The sequence below is a fragment of the Staurois parvus genome, unplaced genomic scaffold (genome assembly GCF_062004578.1).
Source record: "Staurois parvus isolate SC_StPar_1 unplaced genomic scaffold, SC_StPar_1.0 ptg001147l, whole genome shotgun sequence".
In the NCBI taxonomy this organism is placed as follows: Eukaryota; Metazoa; Chordata; class Amphibia; order Anura; family Ranidae; genus Staurois; species Staurois parvus.
In genome coordinates, this window is record NW_028318943.1 from 395,001 (window position 1) to 421,710 (window position 26,710).

At 42.1% G+C, this 26,710-nt stretch overlaps 1 protein-coding gene across 1 annotated transcript in view; it reads right to left on the bottom strand.

Moving 5' to 3' along the window:
- The window catches only part of XRCC5 (X-ray repair cross complementing 5), a 145,074-nt gene that overhangs the window by 108,115 nt on the left and 10,249 nt on the right, over positions 1-26,710 (bottom strand). The window contains exons 3-8 of the mRNA XM_089659323.1: positions 26,108-26,291; positions 23,486-23,534; positions 20,203-20,325; positions 11,844-12,032; positions 5,852-5,966; positions 88-226 (exon numbers count right to left, since the gene is read on the bottom strand). Coding sequence (XP_089515449.1) covers positions 88-226; positions 5,852-5,966; positions 11,844-12,032; positions 20,203-20,325; positions 23,486-23,534; positions 26,108-26,291 — 799 coding nt within the window. The remainder of the gene's footprint in view (positions 1-87; positions 227-5,851; positions 5,967-11,843; positions 12,033-20,202; positions 20,326-23,485; positions 23,535-26,107; positions 26,292-26,710) is intronic.

Consider the following 26,710-nt stretch of genomic DNA (forward strand, 5'->3'; position numbering starts at 1 on the left):
GTTCAGCTTTCTTCCTGCCCCACAACAAAAGTGTCTCAGAGTTCCAGAGGAATTGTAAGAATCTTCAGATGACGAAAAAAAGCAAACCTTGAATAATGTCATCTGCCTGAACTTCTGTCTCCTCGTCGTTATCCAGGCAATGCACGGTTTCCTTCTGTACGTCTTCTTTTTTCAGGGTTTTAGCGTCTACAGTAGCCCAGCTCTTCTTCGTTCTCTCCTCTGTAACCTAAAAGCATTAAAAGTGTATGTTATATGTGAATAGGAAGAGGAATAAACAGTTCAGTGCATTATTATTATACAGTATTTATATAGCGCCAAAGGGTTTGCTCAGCGCTGTACAATAGCAGGGAGACAGTACATGAGACAAGACAGTAACAATACAATACACGAGGGGTTCGAGGGCCCTGCTCCTTGGAGCTTACAATCTAGGAGGGAGGGGATAGTGGTACAGGAGGAAATGGCTGTGGGGGATGGAGTGGTGGGAAAAATGGAGATCAGTTGTTAGGTGAGGTTGGGGTAGGCTTCCCTGAAGAGATGGGTTTTCAGGGTGCGCCTGAAGGTGAGGACGGTAGGTGACAGTCTGATGGATTGGGGTAGGGAGTTCCAGGGGAAGTCCTGGAGAAGTCCTGCAATCGGGCGTGGGAGGAGGAGACCAGGGAGCTAGAGAGTAGGAGGTCCTGTGAGGAGCGAAGGGCACGGGTAGGGTAGTATTTGGGTATCAGGTCAGTTATATAGTTTGGGGCGGTGTTGTGGATGGCTTTGTAGGTCAGAGTTAGCAGTTTGAATTTGATGCGTTGGGCAATCGGGAGCCAGTGAAGGGATTGGCAGAGGGGGGAGGAAGATGTGGAGCGGTTGGTGAGGTGGATGAGTCTGGCCGCTGAGTTCAGGATCGACTGGAGTGGGGATAGCGTTTGTTTGGGTAGGCCGGTGAGAAGGGAGTTGCAGTAGTCCAGGCGTGAGATGATGAGGGAGTGTACGAGGGGGGGAAGACCAGGAGCTCGGTTTTGGACAGGTTCAATTTGAGGAAATGGAGCGACATCCAGTCTGATATGTCGTTCAGGAGGTGGGCGGTGCATTATAGCTCATCTGAATACAACTCGCTTTGCATATAAAAAAAAAAATTTTGTAATTACCATTGTGACGGGAGTCACTTTGGGTGGGGGGCCCATGGAACCCAGCTCACTTTGGAGAGGTGGGGAGACCCGTCTCAGCTCCCCATATCCCTATTATGTGTAAGTCACCCTGTGCCTGTTAGGGGTACAGGGTGGTCTGTCCTAATATTAGGGTGGGGGGGTTGTTGATTGTTTAATGTCATGTGGCTGCATCCCATTGTTCTCTTGTGTGTCTGGCTTGGGAGCAAACTATTATGGGATGTATGTGTTTATGTGTATCAGCTTAGTGGGGGGGGGGGTCTCCAGCAGCCCTCCCTCCTGATGAGACTGTCTGCTGGTGTGAAGTTTGAATACCCGTGTGTCTCGTTACTAAATGTAGATTGCCCATTATTGCATCATTATGAGGGGGGGGGGGGGGGGGGATTGTCCCCTGAGTGTATATACCTTGTATCTGTGTTCATATAAACTAGTCTACCTCCTGGTTTACTTCAAGATTGGTGTGGTCTAGTCTTGTATGGTCGGCTGTGGTGTCTGTTGTCGGTGTTCAGACGGTGAAGAGGTATCCTAACGGAAGTACTCAAGCGCAGACTGGGTCGGTTCCGTTACAGCCATTGTCTTATCTCACAGATAGTCAAGACAGCAGGTGGAAACTCACTCCGCCAACACCACACATGAAGGGCGCTTTTGTTCTGTGGGAAAAGCTCTGCGGTCCTTTTGCTGCAGGCAGAGAAAAAGGGATGACTTAAGCCGGCCATAGATGGATCAAATCTCAGACGGTTTAGCAGGGACCAGATTCGATCCATCTATGGGTAGGCTGGTTATAATGAAGTCAATCCATCAACTTCAGTATAACCAGCTTGTCGGATTTTTTTATGCAATCACTGCTAGCGAACATAGCCACCAGCAGCGATCGCTGTGTTCTGCTGGCAGGAAAGGCTCCCCACCAGCAGCAGAACACAAAAGCACCGTGGGAGGGATTGACTGTGTTGATGGGTGAGACAAGCAATTTTCTATCCTGCAACCTGTGATTGCAGGAAAGAATATTGGTTATTGTATGGACTGCCTTATTATACAGTTGCAAGAAAAAGTATGTGAACCCCTTGGGATTACGTGGAGTTTTGCATGAATTGGGCATAAAATGTGCTCTGAACGTCATCTAAGTCACAACAATAGAAGAACACAGTCTGCTGAACATAATACTACACAAACATTAGATGTTGCCATGGTTTAATTGCACATAACATGTAAACATTCACAGTGCAGGGAGGAAACAGTATGTGAACCTTTGGACTTAATAACTGATTGACCCTCCTTTGGCAGCAATAACCTCAACCAAACGTTTCCTGTAGTTGCAGATCAGACCTGCACAACGATCTGGAGTCATTTTGGACCACTCCTCTTCACAAAACTGTTTCAGTGTAGCAATATTCTTGGGATGTCTGGTGTGAATCGCTCTCTTAAGGTCATGCCACAGCATTTCAATGGGGTTGAGGTCAGGACTCTGACTGGGCCACTCCAGAAGGCGTATTCTGTGCTGTTGCAGCCATTGTTTTGTTGAATTACTTGTATGCTTTGGGTCATTGTCCCGTTGCATCACCCATCCTCTGCAGAGCTTCAGTTGGCGGACAGATGGTCGTACGTTTTCCTGCAAAATGTCTTGATAAACTCTGGAATTCATTTTCCCATCAATGACAACAATCCGTCCAGGCAGCAAAGCAGCCCCAAACCATGATGCTCCCTCCGCCATGTTTCACAGTGGGGATGAGGTTTTGATGTTGGTGTGCTGGGCCTTTTTTTCCCCACACATAGTGTTGTGTGTTCTTCCCAAACAACTCAATCTTGGTTTCATCTGTCCACAGTATATTTTGCCAGTAGTGCTGTGGAACATCCAGGTGCTCTTTTGCAAACTTCAAACGTGCTGCAATCTTCTTTTTGGACAGCAATGGCTTCCTCCGTGGTGTCCTCCCATGTACTCCATTCTTGTTTAATGTTTTCCTTATTGTAGATGTGTCAACAAAAATGTTAGCATGTGCCAGAGATTTCTGTAGGTCTTTAGCTGACACTCTGGGATTCTTCTTTACCTCATGCAGCATTCTGCGCTGTGCTCTTGTAGTCATTTTTACAGGACGACCACGCCTAGGGAGAGTAGCAACAGTGCTAAACTTTCTCCATTGGTAGACAGTCTGTCTTACCGTGGACACATGAACATCAAGGCTTTTGGAGATACTTTTGTAACCCTTTCCAGCTTCATGCAAGTCAACAATTCTTGATCGTAGGTCTTCTGAGAGCTCTTTTCTGCGAGGCATGGTTCACATCAGACAGTGCTTCTTGAAACCAGTAAACCCAAAACAGGTGTGTGTTTTAAGGGCAGGACAGCTGTCAGCAACACATCCAATATCATCACACTGATTGGAGTCAAGGTTGGCTCACTCCTGGCTCCAATTAGCTCTGGGAGAAGTCATTAAGCTAGGGCCTCACATACTTTTTCCTCCCTGCACTGTGAATGTTTACATGTTATGTGCAATTAAACCATGGCAACATCTAATGTTTGTGTAGTATTATGTTCAGCAGACTGTGTTCTTCTATTGTTCTAACTTAGATGACGTTCAGAGCACATTTTATGCCCAATTCATGCAAAACTCCACGTAATCCCAAGGGGTTCACATACTTTTTCTTGCAACTGTACATCCCTGGATATACCCTATGTACAGCAGTTAAAGCGAAGGACCAGTTGGAATTAAAAAAAATAATAATTATAAGACTAATTGGCGCTGCGTTGTTTCTAAGTGAAAAATAAACTCCTATTATGAATATACCACACACAGTGGGGTCACAATTTTGTGATTTCACGTGTATTCTATTCATCACTTTTTCCACTTGTGTCCGTAAGTTTCAGCAGAATATATATTTCAGTAATAGAGTTGGGTTGCAAAAAGCCTTGTGGCTTTATTTTCATCTACACAGTTTCTACTGTTTATTGTTATTTTTCACTTCCACCCATCTTTCTTTATGTTCACTGTGAACACCTAAACTTTGGGAGTATTTCTTATAGCAACAAATTAGTTGCAGTATAGAAGTTTTGTCGCTTTATTCTTATCACTGTTCTTTGGGATCCTCAAAAGGATCATATCACTGTTTTTGTGGGCACTATTTAACCACTTCAAGTCCGGACACTTTCCTCCCCCCCCTTCTTGTCCAGACCAATTTTCAGCTTTCAGCGCTATCACACTTTGAATGACAATTGCGCGGTCATGCAACACTGTACCCATATGAATTTTGTAGCATTGTTTTGAGACAGATAAAACTTTATTTTGGTGGCATTTATTCACCACTGGAATTTTTTTTTTTTTTGCTATATAAATGAAAAAGTCCATACATTTTGAAAAGTGTTTTTCTTATAACATTTGGCAAATAAATAATCTTTCTTCATAAATCTTGGCCAAAATGTATTCAGTTATCTTTTAGTAAAAAAAAAAAAAAATAACCCAAAATTAGTTTATAACCAAACATTTTTCTTTTACATTTTTATTTTATTTCATTATTATTTATGTTTTTTTTTTTAAATACTATCACCCTACCATAATGACACTGTATTACATGTGGGGGGATTATGAATTTTTTTTTTTTTTTTTTTACACTGATTGCTTTTACACCCATAAAGGCTGGAAAAGCAATCATTACTCCTTCTCTCTGGCTGCAAGAATGCAGCCATTGAGAAATACTATGTGAGCTGTGATTGGTCACAGCTTGTCACATGGTTCAAGGCTGTTGTGAATAGCCTTGTACCATGTGACCTCTGTGATCATTCAGATTTCACACGTAGTAAGCAATGATGTCAGAAGTGACATCTTGCTTACTACTATTCATGTGATCACCATTTGGCCAATCAATGATCACATGATTAGGACCTCACACAGAGGTCCCGCCCAACGATCGGTGTTCCACTGTGTCTGGAGGCGAGCGCACAAGCAGGGAGGACGTTTATAAATGGCCACCCGCCCCTGCACTGCTCCCATCCAGCTGTTTATATACATGGGTCGGACGGGAAGTGGTTAAAGTATAACTAAAGGCAAAGTGTGGAGAGGGACGAGAACACTTGTCAATTTGTATTGTTGTCTGTGCTCCAATCAGGGCGATTCGCCTTCTCTATTTGTCCTGTTTACCATTATCATTGAAAGTATAAAAAAATCCTAAAATGTGTGTTGTCTCCAGAAAAGTAATAGAGGGGAAATTTTCCAATGGGAACACTAGTTCTGGTGACCTGGGGGCCGCCCAAGGAATTCTGTTAATTTGTAGGGATTTCCTCTCAATTCCTGTTTGTCTATGGGATGGGAAATGAAAGGAAATCTCGGCAGGTGACAAAAAAAATCTGACAGGGGTTATAACCCTCCCTTGCTGAATCCAAAATGGAAAAAAAAAAGGTTTAATATTAACTTTACTTTAATATTAACAGTATATTTTATACATGATAAATGCTGAAAGCAAAAACAACAGATTGCTTAAAAAAAAATTATAAAAAAAAAAAAGATCATAATGAAGGCGCACATTTGTAAGGCGGTAAATTTGACATTCACTGCAGCTAAATTTTCCAGGTGTATGTGTTTTAAATGACAGTGACTGACTGACCACCAGTGAATGTTTGGTGAAAGTCACATTCACTGCTTTCAGTGTATAAACATCAAACTGTCACAGCACTGGTTTAGAGCAGGCACTTCCACCCAGTCAGGAGATATACTTACAGATTTGTATCCCACAATGCGTATGGAAATTTTAGAGCCGATGGTAAGTTGGCAGGGCCACGGCATAGGCCTCCTCTCTATCTTCTTAAAGATGGAAAGTTGTTCCAAACTGTCCCTGAAATCCAGAAAAAAGAAAGAAAAAAAAAAGTAAAACACATTATAATAGAAATGCTGGGTGCAATAACTAAAAACAAGTCTTATACACGATCAATCAACATGTAGTCATGCAGATACCTTTTAATCAGCATTTAAACCATTACATTACATACGCATGTGAAAGACCATCTACCAAATGAATACCTGCCCTGGCACATCATAGCATTCACCCGGCACTCCAAGAAATAACAGAATCCAACTGCAATATTCTTGCACTGTCAAAATCTCCACTTTTATGAAATGACACACAGGAGGATATATCTTATAGTCATCACAATCTGCATAATAACACACACCAGTAAGTGTGAGCATTACAGCATGAAATAGACACATCATCTGACAGCGTCACAGCATAGAGAATACATTACCAAAGCTATGTGAAGAGGGGAAGGAACAAATCCCATCGGAACCACACTGCCCAGGGGGTCACGGGTAAGCCATAAACGCGACCAATCGATGAGCCCATATAGCCTTGGCAAAAATCCCAGCGTCAGAGTGTCCTTTGGCCTCTAAGGGGGGCTTCTACTGGTCTTGCCCGGACCTCCGCCTTAAAACCCATTTTCTGGACGCTGTCCAATAGTAGGTGGCGCCACACACACCACAGGAGGAGCTAGCAGAAGGTTCCGCGAGGATAACAGAGTCACGTTCAACACCATATTCGTTATCTGAAAAGTCACACTTTTGCTTCTTATCTACCCCAAAACCTCTTCTCATCTCCTCCAGACTTAAGGATTTCTAACTTAGACGTCCTTAAAGCGGAGTTCCACTCACCCTGTCAAAAAATAAAAGTCAGCAGCTACAAAAACTGTAGGTGCTGACTTTTAAAAAACAGCCACTTACCTGTCCCTCGGTCCCGTGGTGTGTCCCCCGCAGCCCATTTCACCGTCTGTCCTATATTCCAGGCACCGGCATCTTCAGTGTGGGCACCCGGCTGTGACAGCTTGCAGCTTCACACCCAGGTACCCACTGCACATGCGCGAGTAGCGCTGCGCTTCATGAATGGTCCTGTAGTCTTCTGGGACCAGTCACGTGTTTCAAAAGACTACAGGGAGGGAGGACACCTTCCGTTTTCGATCGCCTAGGCGATCGGACCGGAAGTGTGAGCGGATACCTGTGAAATTCGGGTACCCACTTCCCCCCGCCCCCCAAAGGTGCCAATCCTTAATAGGGAGCGGGGGAGCAGTCCTTAAAGCGGAACTTCTCCTTTTGGGTGGAGCTCCGCTTTAAACAGGTTTTTATCTCCTAATGTGAGGTCACTAGCTGTCATAAACACGTTCCATTCCATACACAAGTTTTTATCTTGCTCTCAGCAGAATATCTTGTGACTCTGTTCCTTTGGCCTAGAGAAATGACACATCAAGTCACCTCTCATGCCCCTGGCATTTGGGCAACAATGCTTTATTGTAAAAATGACCCAAGAAACAAAGGGTTCAAGGCCAACACATTTCACAGGCATTACACACATCAAATTGAATCAAACTATAAAAAGAGAACAGCAAATGATAAAGGTGAAAGCAACAAGGTTTAGTTGACTGATGTCCTCCCCAACTTTACATACTACAATTTTTGTCACCTGGTATGTGAACATGTGATTCACTCCGCTTCCCACATGACTGACCTACTGCTTAGTGATTGGCTGTTCACACACCCAGCGCGGCCATGGAGGAAGAGGAGGGAAGAGTCCTTGAACATACACAGCGCTTCATCTCTTCACTCCTATCAGTAGAACTGAGCAACAGGGACTGAATGGTGGATGGTGAGTGTGGACAAGTAGATGTTTTTTTTTTTGTTTTTTGTTTTTTTAATAATAAACATGTTATACTTACCTGCTCTGTGAAACAGAAGAGCACATAGAGGCTTCGATCCTCCTCTTGTTGGGGATCTTCCGCCAGCACTCCCTGGTGTGCCACCACTGGAAGCTCAATCCCGAGCCTCGCTACCTGCATCCAAAGACAGACTACGTGGTTCAGCACTGCCCCCTGCTCCTTCGTCACAGAATTTAGTTCCAATAGCTCCTGATATTAATCTGCCCCGTGAGGAGGGAGAATGTGAGGGAGTCGTTGCTCTTGGGCACAGCATTGTATCGAAATAAATATGGGGGGCTGGGGGAGATTATTATACAGAGGGGAGATTCTACAACACAGAGGGAATTTTACCTTAATGCAAAGAAATAATCCTTCAGCCTTTAGAACCACGTTAAGTAAAACTGTTGCAAGTTCACGTTAAAATGTAAAAAATAAATATACATTTAGAAATAAAGAACAAAAAGAGATAGCTGCAGTGTTGCTCATGTGCAGAGATTCTAATAGTTATAAAAATGTATGGGTGCCTCTATGCCAGCCTTTCTCTACCAGACTGCCCAGGCACTCCCTGGTGTGCCTTCAGGCTTCTTCAGGGGTGCCTTCAGGCTTCTTCAGGGGTGCCCTGGCAAAAATTGTATACAAGCCAGAAGGTGGATCCACCCTGCCTTTTAGTACACAAAGTTACAGGTTTTCATGGTGCACTTTTATGACCTTCTAGCTGCCAGCATCCTAACAACCAATGACATCCTCAGTTGATAAGGAGAACATGGAGTGCATGGACATCATCCTTGTTTGCCCCTCTCTGTCAGCACTGGGGTCACACTAGCAGACTTAGGGAGAGAAATAGAGAGACATACTGGAATACTAGTCGGTACCAGTATGCAAAGGTGTATTTTCTTTGGAAGAATAAATCACCTTCAACGTTGGGTGTACTGGATGGGTATAGAAAAGTTTTTTACATTTTAGAATGGGGTGTCTTGAGATTATCCATATTTTAAAGGGTGCCTTGAGATTGTGCAGAATTTTAAAGGGTGCCTTGAGATTATCCATCATTTTAAAGGGTGCCTTGACTGAAAAAAGGTTGAGAAACACTGCTCTATGCAGCAGAAAACCTTTCTCCAACTGTATGACCTCTGCAAGGCTGTAGTATAGGCTGCAAGGGGCAGCAGGCACCATACTCTGATAAAAAGACAGACGGGCAAAATCTGTGTCAGGTTTGGTGGCTGATGCACACCATGACACACACTGCTGCAATACAAGCCTCTGATTTTCTGATTGGTGTACGCTGTTCTTCCAATCAGCATGCTATAATGAAATTACAAAAAAAAAAAAAAGTCAGGACTTGTATGTGATCACAACTCTTTCTTTCTCAGCAGGCCATTACTGAACTGAAAACATTTTTTTCAGCTTCCACTATACAATAACACAGACCCACGTTCGACTTCCTTTCATTTTCACACATTGGGGTTTATTTGCTAAAGCTGGAGAGTGCAAAATCAGGCTCACGTCTGCATAGAAACCAATCAGCTTCCAGGATTTATTGCCAAAGCTTAATTGAACAAGTTGAGGTTAGAAGCGGATTGGTTTCTATGCAGAAGTGAGCTTGATATTGGACTCTCCAGCTTTAGTACATAAACCCCACTGTTTATTTAGGCAATGCTATCTGGGCAGCCCAAACATGGATTAAGGCAGATTTGGATCCTAGTGAAGGTTGTAGTTTTGGAGTCCCCCACTCCTTTCCATGACCCTACCAGTTGCCAATTGTCTACCTTGTGAAATAACTTAAAGCAGAGCTCCACACAAAAGGGGAAGTTCTCCCCCACTCCCCATTAAGGGGGGCACCTTTGGGGGGGGGGGGGGAGCGGGTACCCGAATTTGACAGGTACCCGCTCCCACTTCCGGTCCGATCGCCTAGGCGATCAGAAATGGGAGGTGTCCTCCCTACCTGTAGTCTTTTAGGACATGTGACAGGTCCCAGAAGACTACAGGACCATTCATGAAGCTCAGCACTACACGCGCATGCGCAGTGGGTACCCGGCTGTGAAGCCGCAAGCTACCACATCCGGGTACCCACACTGAAGATGCCGATGCCTGGAATACAGGACTGCCAGTGAAATGGGCTGCGGGGGACACACCGCAGGACCGAGGGACAGGTAAGTGGCTGTTTTTTAACAGTCAGCAGCTACAGTTTTTGTAGCTGCTGACATTTATTTTTTGACAGAGTGAGTGGAACTCCGCTTTAACGATGGACAGATTGACAAGATGGTTGACTGCAGGAGAATGACAGCTGTAGCTGCCCCCCTGTACAATCCAGTAGGCCAGTGTTTCTCAACCTTTTTTCAATCAAGGCACCCTTTAATTTTATGGGCAGTCTTGAGGCACTCCATTTAAGAATGGGGTGCCTCAAGACTGTCCATAATCTTAAAAGGGCACCCCATTCTAAAATGTGAAAAACTATTCTAATAGTTTTATATAATTCAGCAACTTCCACACATGTAGGACACCCATCGTTCAATGATTTATTCTTCCAGAGCAAACACACTTTTGCACATTGGTACTGACTAGTATTCCTATGTTTCTCTTCCCCCTCAGTTTTTCTCCATCACTGAGCTAATGTGACCCCAGCACTGACAGAGAGGGGCGGGGGAGGATCAAACTAGGATGCTGTGCAGGCAGCTGACATCCTCCGTATCAACTGATGATGTTATTGGTTGTCAGGACGGCAGCGGCTAGAAGGTCGTAATGTAGCGCAATGAAAACCTGTGGCTTTGTGTAACTAAAAGGCCGGCTTGTTCCACCTGCTGGCTTGTATACAAGTTTTGGGCAATTTTTAAACATTTTGCCAAGGCACCCCTGAAGAAACCTCAAGGCACCCCAGAGTGCCTGGCCACCCCGGTTGAGAAAGGCTGATCTAGCCTACTCAGTGCATCCATGTGAGAGCGAAAAACCCAATGACTATTTATACACAGACACTAACTGCAATGTAAAAAGCCACAGATGTGGGAAATTACCCTTTAATTGCCATGGTAACCTGTGTGTGTGACATTTTGCCAAGGCACCCCTGAAGAAACCTCAAGGCTCCCCGGTTGAGAAAGGCTTCAGTAGGTAATAGGTTGCCTTGTGGATGATCTTGTGGTGCAGACACAGCTTTGTAGTCATCAGCGAACAGGCAACGACTTCAACCCAGAAACTCTGATAAAGGAGCATTCTAAGACCCCCAAAATGTGTTGGTACTTTAAATTATTATGGTGTCTGATATCTTCCCTACTTCCCGATTGATAATTCTGGCACCGTGTTTTCTTGTGTTGAAGTACACATCCAAGGTTTCAGGTCACCCAGGGTTCTTTGAGAGCTGCCTTACCTAAAGTAAGTACTGCCGATAACCGGCAGATGTGACAGGGGAGATCTGCCCAGCAGTGTCGCCCGTCCGTGCTGCCCAGCAGTGTCGCCCGTCCGTGCTGCCCAGCAGTGTCGCCCGTCAATGCCGCCAGTCAGTACATCATCAGTGCCTCCTCATCAAAACCCACCAGTGCTACCTATCAGTGCCACCTCATTGGTGCCCATCAGTGCTGCCTATCAATGCCCATCAGTGCTGCCTATCAATGCCCATCAGTGCTGCCTATCAGTGCCACCTCATCGGTGCCCATCAGTGCTGCCTATCAGTACAGCCTCATCAATGCACATCAGTGAAGGAGAAAAATTACCTGTTTGCACAATTTTATAACAGAAACGAAAAAAAAACCTTTTTCTTTCTTCAAATCTTTTGCTTTTTTTTAATTTATAGCGCAAAAACTAAAACCCCCAATGGCAATTAAATACCACCAAAAGAAAGCTCTATTTGTGTGAAAAAAATGATAAAAATTTCACTTGGGCAGGAAGGGGGGTAGAAGTGTCCGTTAGGCAAGGAGTTAAAGAGTGTCAGTTCCAGGACTGCATGATAGCTTCTTTCATATTACAAGGAAAGATTTTTAAAATGCTAATTACGTCCATTAACTGGTTTTCCTAGTTAAAAAAAATACTTTAATTGGTCTTACCTGAAAGAGTAAACCTCGTCCAGGCCGTCTGCATCCTCCAGAGCGAACATGATCTTCCTGACCATCTGGATGCCATCCTTCTGTTGCTCAGAAAACCCTTTTCCAGGTCCTCGTCTGTTTGCTGCGTCTCCACTGCCATTCTCTCCGCCACCATCTCCGTCCTCATCTTCATCCACAGGAAAAGGTAGACTGCAGACACAGAGACATATTGGCTTCATACTTTGCATTCAACACAAAAAAAACATTTTGCTGCTTCCAGTGAGACTCCAATTTTATTGAAAATAAATGAATGAATTGTACTCAGGAATTAAGGCATGTATTCTGACAAACCCACCCCTTTTATATTCTAAAAACCTGCGCTCAGATCTTCATACGGCACAGGATCCCGGACATCGTCACTCTCTAAGGTGCAGCCCTCCAAAGATAGAGTAGTCTTGGTACTAGAAAAAAAAAATAACAGAGGGCACACTCTCCTCATGCATCACTGTGATGAAAGAATAATGTATTGTGATAAAAACAGAGCTCACATGTATAGCATGTCAGCTCTGAGGAAGGGAGCTCGACTCCCGAAAAGCGTTAGCACTTTCCACTACAGGATCCCCACCACCTGGGACCATTGATTGTGGCTCTCTCTGTCTCTTTTTATGACCTATTGGTTTATTGAGTATCATTTGTTTTTTGTTTACAAACGGTTTTATTTTTCAAGGGTAGACTGTAGAACAACAGTACAGTTTCAAGTAATGTGTACATTAATAACAAGGCACATTTGAAAAGTACATTTCAGAAGAGTACATATACGTAAAAAAGATAGATAGGGAGGAAAGAGAAAGAAAAAATATTTTAAGTACATGAGGAATGTAAATGATAACGTGGGTTGAAAGATACATCTGTCAATAGCATATGCCAAATAACCTTCAAACGGAATACTTTTCAGTCATGTAATGAATGTCTATGAAACCTCCATGATTCCCATTTTTTTTTATCAAACAAGTGCATCTTGTCCAGCAAAGTATAATGAATACGCTTCATGAGCATCGCAGCGTCAACTCTATGTAAAACAGGGGCCAAGGGTACTGTGGTGGATTTCCAATGTAGGGCAATAGCCCATAAAGTGGCAATACAAATGGTATGTATCAATCTCATAATAGCATCAGTGGCCCCCGGGATATGAGCTCCCAGTAAACAGGACTGTATAGTCAGACGTACCGGGGCACCTACCAAGGAAGCAGCTACCTCTGATATACTACGCCAAACCAAGGATATAGTTGGGCAAGCCCAAAACATGTGAACCAATGTACCTGTGAGGCCACAGCCCCGGAAACATAAAGGGGACGTTTGTGGGTACAGTACATGTAGTCTTGACGGGGTATAATACCATCTGGTTAATACCTTGAGGGCAGTCTCACGGACAGAAAGGGATCTCAAACTCTTACATACAGTGGGGCAAAAAAGTATTTAGTCAGCCACCAATTGTGCAAGTTCTCCCACTTACAAAGATGAGAGAGGCCTGTAATTGGCATCATAGGTAGACCTCAACTATGAGAGACAAAATGAGAAAACAAATCCAGACAATCACATTGGCTGATTTGGAAAGAATTTATTTGCAAATTATGGTGGAAAATAAGTATTTGGTCAATATAAAAAGTTCATCTCAATACTTTGTTATATATCCTTTGTTGGCCAGGGCTGAGGTCAAACGTTTCCTGTAAGTCTTCACAAGGTTGGCACACACTGTTGCTGGTATGTTGGCCCATCCTCCATGCAGATCTCCTCTAGAGCAGTGATGTTTTGGGGCTGTCGCTGGGCAACACGGACATTCAACTCCCTCCAAAGGTTTTCTATGGGGTTGAGATCTGGAGACTGGCTAGGCCACTCCAGGACCTTGAAATGCTTCTTATGAAGCCACTCCTTCATTGCCTGGGCGGTATGTTTGGGATCATTGTCATGTTGGAAGACCCAGCCACGTTTCATCTTCAATGCCGTTGCTGATGGAAGGAGGTTTGCACTCAAAATCTCACAATACATGACCCCATTCATTCTGTCCTGTACATGGATCAGTCGTCCTGGTCCCTTTGCGGAGAAACAGCCCCAAAGCATGATGTTGCCACCCCCATGCTTCACAGTAGGTATGGTGTTCTTTGGATGCAACTCAGCATTCTCTCTCCTCCAAACACGACGAATTGTGTTTCTACAAAACAGTTCTATTTTGGTTTCATCTGACCATATGCCATTCTCCCAATCCTCTTCTGGATCACCCAAATGCTCTCTAGCAAACTTCAGACGGGCCTGGACATGTACTGGATTAAGCAGGGGGACACGTCTGGCACTGCAGGATCTGAGTCCCTGGCGGCGTAGTGTGTTACTGATGGTAGCCTTTGTTACGTTGGTCACAGCTCTCTGCAGGTCGTTCACTAGGTCCCCCCGTGTGGTCCTGGGATTTTTGCTCACCGTTCTTGTGATCATTTTGACTCCACGGGGTGAGATCTTGCGTGGAGCCCCAGATCGAGGGAGATTATCAGTGGTCTTGTATGTCTTCCATTTTCTAATTATTGCTCCCACAGTTGATGTGTTCTCACCAAGCTGCTTGCCTATTGCAGATTCAGTCTTCCTAGCCTGGTGCAGGTCTACAATTTTGTTTCTGGTGTCCTTCGACAGCTCTTTGATCTTCACCATAGTGGAGTTTGGAGCGTGACTGTTTGAGGTTGTGGACAGGTGTCTTTTATACTGATAACAAGTTCAAACCGGTGCCATTGATACAGGTAATGAGTGCAGGACAGAGGAGCCTCTTAAAGAAGAAGGTACAGGTCTGTGAGAGCCAGAAATCTTGCTTGTTTGTAGGTGACCAAATACTTATTCTCCACCATAATTTGCAAATAAATTCTTTCCAAATCATCCAATGTGATTGTCTGGATTTTTTTCCTCATTTTGTCTCTCATAGTTGAGGTCTCCCTATGATGCCAATTACAGGCCTCTTTTTAAGTGGGAGAACTTGCACAATTGGTGACTGACTAAATACTTTTTTGCCCCACTGTATGTTACCCACCATGGAATCCCACTCCTCGTCTGAGAAAGTGATACCACTATCCTCCTCCCATCTTTGTCTATATAAAGGGGGTGTGGGAGAGAAACCGATCAAAAATTGATGATAAAGATCTGAGATAAGACCCCTACCCCTAGGAGAGTCACAGCTAAATACGTTCAAAGAATGAGATCGGAGAGGAGGGTATGAGGTTAAAATGTGACTGAAAAAAATGTCTAACCTGTCGATAACGATGGTACTCGCGAAGCGGAACCTCAAAAAGTACTCGCAGCATATCAAAAGTAATATAAGATCCTCCTCTTTGAAAATCAGATAATCTAATAAGAGATCTGTCATACCACCAACGAAACGTTTGAGGGGAAGAAAATGCCGTAATAAAGTTTGGATTAACAAAAAAACAAAACACCCGGAGAAACAGAAGAGACCAGATTTAATTTAAGTGTATATTTGGACCAAAGTGTCAGTGAATGGGTAACTATAGAGTTGTGAAAAGTGAACGATCAAGGGGGGATTTTGGACCACAAAATACCCGGTAAATAAAATGGGCGTATAGACTGAGATTCAAATCTAATCCACGGGATCTGAGAATTTACAGTCGCCCATTGTGATAATTGTGCAAAACGGGCTGAGAAGTAATATAGCCAAAAATTGGGAAGACCTAAACCTCCCGTCCGTTGTGAGCGGTACAGAACAGATGTGGTAAAGCGTGGATGTTTATTACACCAGATACAATTAATAGCCTGCTGAAAGTGATCCAGAAATGTTTTCGAGACCGGGACTGGAAGTGCTCTAAATAGATAAAGTAGTTTGGGCAAAATATTCATCTTGACCGCCGTGACTCTACCCAGAAAGGAAATGGGGTAACCATGCCAAACCTTCAGTAGAGTAGAAAGGTGCGATACACATGGTGGGTAATTCGCAGCAAAAATATCTGAGTATCTGGGAGTGAGATTGATACCTAAATAGAAAATCCAATCCGTGGCCCAACGAAATGGAAAAGAACTACAGAGAGATGCACTTAGGGAATCAGGAATATTAACAGGCAAAGTCATTCAATACTGTACATAAATTAGGCAATGAAGTTAAGGGGTTAGTGAGAGTATCGTTTGTTTTTATCACAATAAATTCTTCTTTTATCACGGTAATGCACGAGGAGAGTGCGCCCTCTTTTATTCTCTTATTGCTAAACCCACCCCCTTTGCTTCAATCTGGAGTTTTACTGCAAACTGAGGTTAGTAGTCTTTTTTCTAGAGCAGTTGGAGTGGGAAATGGGGGGGGGGATATTTCCAAGATCAAGGGCTCCTGCTAGATAGCCTATACATTTCCCGAATCCAGTTACTATGTGAAGGACAAGACTCATAAAGTACGAAAAAAAACCTTCCCTACCCACATGGAAGAAAGATATATTTTAAATATACTTTAAAATTGTTCTTCCCAAATATATTGTCATACATTTGAAATACCACAATTTTGACCATATTCAATGTATTTCAAAATATTCATCAAAATATATATGTGTGTGTACATATATATATATATATCAGGGTGGATAAAAATCAATGATTTTTTATTTTTTTTTAAAAATCGGAATTTTGTTTTTATTTAAATCAGATTTTTTTTTTATTTAAATCGGATTTTTTTAAATAAAATGCTTTTTGAGGAAAATATATTACCATCCAAAGGTTATTCCATCATGAAATAAAGATTAGTTTTTTAATTATGTAGAATAAGGCTGTATATGTTTAATTTTTTTGGTAAATAAATTCCATGAATCCATTCACAATGTCATGCTCTTCCAGAGGTTTTTGTAAGATTATTGGGCAGTTTCTCTGCCTACAAGATATTATCACAGATGTTCGGTTTACTTTTGCAGTTCTCAAAACTGAATTTGACTCAGCGGAGATCACATGCCTCTTCTTCACAGCAAAAATGTTATAACATGAACAGAGTTCAGAAAAAGACCTTCATCCTAACTTCTACAAACCTATGAATACAGAATTAACCCCTTCAGTGCGAAGTTTCAAGAAGTTCAGTGAATAGAAACAATATTTTTCTGATTGTTTGGAGTGGAATAGATCTGCACAAGAAGAAAGTGAAACAAAGTGTGAGGAGGAAGGGGCTGACAGTGTGAGGAGGAAGGGGCTGACAGTGTGAGGAGGAAGGGGCTGACAGTCTAAGTTTCTTAAAATATATATATTTTGTTTAGCTAAATTAGTTAACAAACATGGATGTTTAAGCAAATCACATATGCTGGAATGTTATTGTTTCAGTTGAATAAATCTATTTAAATTGTTATTATTAAGGTAATGATAATTTTTCTCCTTCCTAAGTACAACAGAAAAGTTGTCCAAATATGAATGATTAACCTATTAAACTGGGGATAAAAAAACTAATATGAAAAGTTGTTATTCTAAAAATCTTCATCTACTTGCATATTAAAGTTATACCAGCAAGAATTAGTCTTTATGTAGAAAACTAGGATTTAAATCAAGCCTTACTGACTAGTGATTTAAATCGTGATTTAAATCAATTTGATTTAAATCAAATCCACCCTGATAGATTATATATATATATATATATATATATATATATATATATATATATATATATATATATATATATATATATATATATATACATACATATATATATATACATACATATATATATACATACATATATATACATATACATATATATATATATATATATATATATATATACATACATACATACATATACACACACATACACACACACTGTATGTTGAAACGCGTTTTTTATATATTACAAAAATATATTTGTAAATGCATTCCAAAAATGTAGATTAAATGTATTTTTAAAGATATACAGTATTTTTGAAAATGTATTTTTAAAAATATTTTTCATATATTTTGAAATATATAAAAAAAAGCATTTCAACATACAGTGTAAATATATATGAATATGTTTAAAATATATTTTCCTTTCATGTGGGTAAACAAGCCAATCCTCTTTCCTTTGTGTCTCACGCGCTCCCCCTTCTAGACGCTGCAGATCAGTGGGAGGGTTTCAGCAAGAGAGGCAATGCTGTCCATCCAGAAAGCAGTAGGTGGGACTAGGTGTGGCCAGGTGCTGATATAGCTATAGATATTTCAGATAATCGTAGCTTGCTGAAGACTGACATAGAAAGTCATTAAAGAGGAACTTCACCCAAAAGGGGAAGGTCCGCTTTTTCACCTCCTCTCGCCCTAACCCCCCCCCCCCCAACTTTTGGACACATTTTTATTTTTGGGGAGCGGGTACCTAGTTTTTAGTAGGTACCTGCTCCCACTTAAATCTGGATCGCATAGCAATCCGAGCGGAAGTCCAGGCCCCCCTCTCTTTGCCTGCATCTAGCTTCCCAAAGTAAACACGCTGACACCCGGGGACCCTGAACAACCGGCTCAGGCGAGGACAGCACTGGATCCCTGGACAGGTAATTGTCCTTTTATTAAAAGTCAGCAGCCACAGTACTGTAGCTGTTGACTTTTAATTTTTTTTTTTGAGGGGGACTGAAAATCCTCTTTAATAAAGAAAAAACTAAACCCACGCTAAAGAGAATACTTTTGTCTTATAGAGAACTGTAAGTAAAAAGAGGATTGTATACTTTTTTTTTTTTTGTTTATAGCTTTTTTTATATTTACACTCCCTGCACTGGACACATCCCGAAAACTCTTCGTAGGAACTTCCCGTGGACATGGTCCCACTCCAGAGGTGGCTCAAGGTCTCAGTTTTACTACCATATCTACTACAGGAGACATGCTACACCTATTAGTTGGAAGTCCAGAGACAGAAGAGTGAGAGACTGAGGACATTTCACAGGAAGATAGTGGAGGACACTAATTATTATATTATTATTATACAGGATTTATATATTATTATACAGGATTTATATATTATTATTATTATTATACAGGATTTATATATTATTATTATTATACAGGATTTATATATTATTATTATACAGGATTTATATATTATTAATATTATTATTATTATTATTATACAGGATTTATATATTATTATACAGGATTTATATATTATTATTATTATACAGGATTTATATATTATTATACAGGATTTATATATTATTATACAGGATTTATATATTATTATTATTATACAGGATTTATATATTATTATACAGGATTTATATATTATTATTATACAGGATTTATATATTATTATACAGGATTTATATATTATTATTATTATACAGGATTTATATATTATTATTATACAGGATATATATTATTATACAGTATTTATATATTATTATTATACAGGATATATATTATTATTATACAGGATATATATTATTATTATTATACAGGATTTATATATTATTATTATACAGGATTTATATATTATTATTATTATTATACAGGATTTATATATTATTATACAGGATTTATATATTATTATTATTATACAGGATTTATATATTATTATTATACAGGATTTATATTATTATTATTATACAGGATTTATATATTATTATTATTATACAGGATATATATTATTATTATTATACAGGATTTATATTATTATTATTATACAGGATTTATATATTATTATACAGGATTTATATATTATTATACAGGATATATATTATTATTATACAGGATTTATATTATTATTATTATACAGGATTTATATATTATTATAATACAGGATTTATATTATTATTATTATTATTATAATACAGGATTTATATATTATTATTATACAGGATTTATATTATTATTATTATTATTATAATACAGGATTTATATATTATTATTATACAGGATTTATATATTATTATTATTATACAGGATTTATATATTATTATTATTATACAGGATATATATTATTATTATTATACAGGATATATATTATTATTATTATACAGGATTTATATATTATTATTATACAGGATTTATATTATTATTATTATACAGGATTTATATATTATTATTATTATACAGGATTTATATATTATTATTATTATACAGGATTTATATATTATTATTATACAGGATTTATATATTATTATTATACAGGATTTATATGGTGCCAACAGTTTGCTCAGCACTTTACAATATAATGGAAGACAATACAACAACAATACAGTTCAATATATAGGAGGGCCCTGATCCTCGGAGCTTACAATCTAGTAATCTCACCCCTTTTAAAAAAAAAATAAAAAATCCAAGAGCCACACACCAAGCACTAAAGAGCAGCATGTGGCCCTCGGGCTGAATGTTGGGTACAAAGGGACCAGAGATGCCAGTTAAAAGCACAGCTGCCACTTACAAGAACTGCAGGCTGATGCCGGCTTTCTTCAGGTTGGCGATGATGATCTCCAGCTGATCCTCACTGAAGGGGCTGCTCAGGTCTGTGAACACTGCGATGTGAAGTTTCTCATATTTCTTTCCTCTAAGAGAACATAAATAATTAGACACAACAAGGAAGAACCACAATTGATGATAACATTATCAACAGGGAGAGCATTCTCTGTCATAGATAATCTCAACCAAAACTTTTTTGCTCAGTGAAGCCTTTCAGTTTCTCATCCCTGCAAAGCAGGGCTAAGAAACCAAGAGATCTACTAATAAAAAGCAGCACACTTTACACATACAGTGAAGGAAATGCATATTTGCTCCCCTGCTGATTCTGAATGTTCGCCCCTCACAAAGGAATGATCGGTCTAAAAATCGAATGTTCGGTGTAACACTGAGAGACAGAATACAACAACAAATTCAGCAGAAATGCGTCTAACAAATGATGGCGGATCTGCATGTTCATGAGGGAAATAAAAATGTGATCCCCTTCACAAAACATGACTTAGTACTTGGTGGCAAATCCCTTGTTGGCAATCACAGAGGTCAGACGTTTCCTGGAGTTGGCCCCCAGGTTCGCACACATCTCAGGAGGGATTTTGGCCCACTCCTCTTGGCAGATCCTCTCCAAGTCATTAAGGTTTGTTGGCCGACGTTTGGCAACTCGAACTTTCAGCTCCCTCCACAGATTTTCAGTCGAATTAAGGTCTGGAGACTGGCTGGGCCGCTCCAGGACCTTAATGTGCTTCTTCTTGAGCCGCTCCTTTGTTGCCTTGGCCATGTGTTTTGGGTCACTGTCATGCTGGAACACCCATCCACCACCCATTTTCAATGCCCTGGCTGAGGGAAGAAGGTTCTCACCCAAGATTTGACGGTACATTGCCCCGTCCATCGTCCCTTTGATGCGGTGCAGTTGTCCTGTCCCCTTAGCAGAAAAACTCCCCCAAAGCAGAATGTTTCCACCACCATGTTTCACAGTTGGGATGGTGTTCTTGGGGTCATAGGCAGCATTCCTCCTCCTCCAAACACGGCGAGCTGAGTTGATGCCAAAGAGCTGGATTTTGGTCTCATCTGACCACAACACTTCCCACCCGTCCTCCTCTGCATCATTCAGATGTTCAGTGGCAGACTTCAGACGGGCCTGGACATGTGCTTTCTTGAGCAGAGGGACCTTGCGGGCACTGCAGGATTTCAGTCCTTGTCGGCGTAGTGTGTTACCAATTGTTTTCTTGGTGACTGTGGTCCCAGCTGCCTGGAGATCATTGACAAGATCCTCACGTGTAGTTCTGGGATGACTCCTCACTGTTCTCATGATCATTGACACTCCACGAGGTGAGATCTTGCATGGAGCACCAGACCTAGGGAGACTGACACTTGTTTTGTGTTTCTTCCATTTGTGAATGATTGCACCAACTGTTGTCACCTTCTCACCAAGCTGCTTGGCCATAGTTTGGTAGCCCAGTCCAGCCTTGTGTAGGTACAAGTATCGTACCCAAATGAAATGTATATGATTTTTTTTACAAAGAGTTTATTCTGAAAGAAAAAACATGGTTTTTCTTGAGTTCTACTTTAAATCCAGAAGATTTTACCCCCTTCACGACCAGGCCATTTTTTTTTTCGCTATTCGGCACTGCGCTACTTTAACTGGCGATTATGCAGCGCTGTACCCAAATGAAATGTATATGATTTTTTTTTTTACAATCGCCAGTTAAAGTAGCGCAGTGCCGAATAGCAAAAAAAAATGGCCTGGTCATGAAGGGGGTAAAATCTTCCGGATTTAAAGTAGAACTCAAGAAAAAAACTTTTTTTCTTCTTTCAGAATTAAATCTTTGTAAAAAAAAATATATATACATTTCATTTGGGTACAGCGCTGCATAACTGCACAAAGAGTTTATCCTGAAAGAAAAAAAAAAAGTTTTTTTCTTGAGTTCGTTCTACTTTAAATCCGGAAGATTTTACCCCCTTCATGACCAGGCCATTTTTTTTGCTATTCGGCACTGCGCTACTTTAACTGGCGATTGTGCAGTTATGCAGTGCTGTACCCAAATGAAATGTATATGATATTTTTTTACAAAGAGTTTATTCTGAAAGAAGAAAAAAAGTTTTTTTTCTTCAGTTCTACTTTAAATCCAGAAATTTTACTTCCTTCATGACCAGGCCATTTTTTTTTTGCTATTCGGCACTGCGCTACTTTAAATGCCGATTGTGCAGTTATGCAGCGCTGTACCCAAATGAAATGTGTACATTTTTTTTTTACAAAGATTTAATTCTGAAAGAAGAAAAAAGTTTTTTTCTTGAGTTCTACTTTAAATCCGGAAGATTTTACTCCCTTCACGACCAGGCCATTTTTTTTGGCTGTTCGGAACTGCACTACTTTAACTGGCGATTGAGCAGTTATGCAGTGCTGTACCCAAATGAAATGTATACGATTTTTTTTTTTTTTACAAAGAGTTTATTCTGAAAGAAGAAAAAAAGCTTTTTTCTTGAGTTCTACTTTAAATCTGGAAGATTTTACTCCCTTCATGACTAGGCCATTTTTTTTTTTTTTGCTATTCAGAACTGCGCTACTTTAACTGGCGATTGTGCAGTTATGCAGCGCTGTACCCAAATGAAATGTATATAATTTTTTTCGTACAAAGATTTAATTCTGAAAGAAGAAAAAAAGTTTTTTTTCTTGAGTTCTACTTTAAATCCGGAAGATTTTACTCCCTTCACGACCAGGCCATTTTTTTGGCTGTTCGGAACTGCGCTACTTTAACTGGCGATTGTGCACTTATACAGCGCTGTACCCAAATGAAATGTATATGACTTTTTTACAAGTCGCCAGTTAAAGTAGCGCAGTTCCGAACAGTCACGAAGGGGGGTAAAATCGAACGGATTTAAAGTAGAACTCAAGAAAAAAAAACTTTTTTTTTTCTTTCAGGAGTAAGGGAAGGTTATAACCCCGGTTAGTTATTTGATTGCCATCTGTGTCCTATTGAGTAGACTTTCCCTTCACTTCCTGTGTCAGCCAAAACAGGAAGTGAGAGGAAATCCCTCCAAAGTGGGTGTCACCAAGACTAGTGTCCCCATTGGAAGATTTCCACTGTTCTGGGGACGACCCGAATGTGAGATTTTCTTTTGCTTTCACACTCAATGATTATGGAAAACAGGACAAACAGAGAGTTGGGTTCTAATCCATCTCCGCTCTATGAAGTCACGACAAAGCGTTCTGCGCATAGCAACCCTCTTCCATACGCCCAGCACCGGTCACTTACAGAGTCTCCTTCTGCAGAATGTCCATGGAGACGATCAGAGCGTCGAGGACTGACAAGTTAAAGATTATTTGTTTAGAAATGAATGATTTCCAGCAGTCTTGGCTGTCACCGCCAGCAAGGAAGTGACCCCACAGAGTCGTCTCCAGACCCGGGGGTCGAGGGTGACACTGATGGGGTCAGAAGGAGCCACCAGGAATATGTCCAGCAGTGGATCTCTGGGGTTTGGGTGTGACATGATCTCACTGGTGGAGATACCCCGAAAAGGCAAAAAGGCAAAAAAACAAAACCAAATTCACTCCCTTTCTTGTAGCCGTAGATCTGGGGTCAGCAACCTTTTCCACATTGCAGCAATAGATGAATCGATTTTCTATTTCTTTCCACCACAGCTGGTAGGAAAGGAAATCGCTCGATTCACCCATCAACAGCACTAATGTATTCTGCCGGGGGGGGGGGGGGGGGGTTACGGGGAGCTTTCCCAGCTGGCAGAATACACGGATTATCACCAGTGACAGTAATCAAATGCTAAAAATCCGACAGACTGGTTGTACGCAAGTCGATCGATGGATACAATCAGCCTGCCTGTGGATGGATCTAATCTAGTCAGTCGCAGCTGAACAGGCCGAGATAAAATCGTAAGAACATTCATATATATATACATATATTTTCTCTCTCTCTCTCCTGGCCCCAATGCATGCACTCCTGATCTGAGGAAAGCCCCAATGCATGCACTCCTGATCTGAGGAAAGCCCCAATGCATGCACTCCTGATCTGAGGAAAGCCCCAATGCATGTACTCCAGACCTCAGATTGGCCCCAATGCATGCACTCCAGACCTCAGATTGGCCCCAATGCATGCACTCCTGACCTCAGATTGACCCCCAATGCAGGCACTCCTGACCTCAGATTGGCCCCAATGCAGGCACTCCTGACCTCACATTGACCCCAATGCCTGCACTGCAGACCTCACATTGACCCCAATGCCTGCACTGCAGACCTCACATTGACCCCAACGCCTGCACTGCAGACCTCACATTGGCCTCAGTGCCTGCACTGCTGACCTTAGACTGTTCCCAGTGCATACAATCCAAACCGTAGATTGGCCGCAATTCATACACTCCAGACCTCCGATTGGCCCCAATGCCTGCACTGCAGACCTCAGATTGACCCCAATGCCTGCACTGCAGACCTCAGATTGACCCCAATGCCTGCACTGCAGACCTCAGATTGACCCCAATGCCTGCACTGCAGACCTCAGATTGACCCCAATGCCTGCACTGCAGACCTCAGATTGACCCCAATGCCTGCACTGCAGACCTCAGATTGACCCCAATGCCTGCACTGCAGACCTCAGATTGGCCCCAATGCATGCACTGCAGACCTCAGATTGACCCCAATGCCTGCACTGCAGACCTCAGATTGGCCCCAATGCATGCACTGCAGACCTCAGATTGACCCCAATGCCTGCACTGCAGACCTCAGATTGACCCCCAATGCCTGCACTGCAGACCTCACATTGGCCCCAATGCATGCACTGCAGACCTCACATTGGCCCCAATGCATGCACTGCAGACCTCAGATTGACCCCAATGCCTGCACTGCAGACCTCAGATTGGCCCCAATGCATGCACTGCAGACCTCAGATTGACCCCCCCAATGCCTGCACTGCAGACCTCAGATTGACCCCCCCAATGCCTGCACTGCAGACCTCACATTGGCCCCAATGCATGCACTGCAGACCTCAGATTGACCCCAATGCCTGCACTGCAGACCTCAGATTGGCCCCAATGCCTGCACTGCAGACCTCAGATTGACCCCAATGCCTGCACTGCAGACCTCAGATTGACCCCAATGCCTGCACTGCAGACCTCAAATTGGCCCCAATGCATGCACTCCAGACCTCACATTGACCCCAATGCCTGCACTGCAGACCTCACATTGACCCCAATGCCTGCACTGCAGACCTCACATTGGCCTCAGTGCCTGCACTGCAGACCTTAGACTGTTCCCAGTGCATACAATCCAGACCTCAGATTGGCCCCAGTGCATACAATCCAGACCTCAGATTGGCCCCATGCATGCACTGCAGACCGTAGACTGCCCACAATGCACTTCAAGTGAATGTATACATTTTTTTCAATAACAGGTTTATACTTACCTGCTTTGTGTAAAGGAATTGCACAGAACGGCCCCAAACTTTGTCTTGTCAGGTTCCCTGCTCGCGCTCCTGGCTCCTCCTCTTCTAAGTGTGCCCCTATAGCAAGACGCATGATTGCACTCAAGCCACGCTGCCTGCATCCATAGTCACACACATCATGGCTTGACCCCGCCCCCTGGTCCCTTGTTACAGAATGGGCAGCAGCAGGAACCAATAGCTCCCGCTGCCTCAGCAAAGCCTGCGAGACAAGAAAGTGAGAGCCACTACACATGGGCACAGCACTGGATCGAGGGAGGACTCATGTGAGTATAGGGGGGGAAGGGGGGGGGGGTTCTACTATTCCCTAAAATATACTGGAGCTCCTCTTTAAAAAAAGGTCTGATCTCCACAGGGCTCAATAGCACACAGCCATGTCATATGAACTTCATAAATCTGCCCTCAGCCCCTCACAGCCCCCCGGAAGGATACAGTCAGCTTGCTGATCACCAGGCTGGATGACATTCTGAATCTCCTCTAGCAGCTGGAAGTCGGGCAGCATGAGATGTCTCTGGACTGAGATGTTCTGATACTGATCTCCATCTGCCAGCGGGTTCTCTGTATCATCCGTGCCAAAAAGAACCACCGCAATCTCATCTTTACCCTCCGCAAACACCTACCGGGAAACAAACACAGGTCTGCCATGCTGAACACAAATATGAATAAAAAGTAAGTAAAAGCTAAACTATTCAGACAGCAGTAATGCAATGACAAACAAGCCTACTTTCTGACCCTCATCAAGGCCCTCTCCTCCAATCCTCGCCGACTCTTCTCCACCTTCAACTCTCTACTCTCGCCACCCCCACCTCCACCCAGCACCTCACTCATTGCCCTTGAGATTGCCAATCACTTCAAAAACAAGATTGACACAATTCGCAAGGACATTGCCGCAACTCACACGCCCCTCAACCTGTCCCCTCTCACACAGCTACCCCCTCATCCCCCCTCCCCCTCGACATAACCCGCAGGGACTTCGGCGCTGCTCAAACTCCCTCCAACCCTGTTCCCCCTCACTCAGCTACCCCCTCATCACCC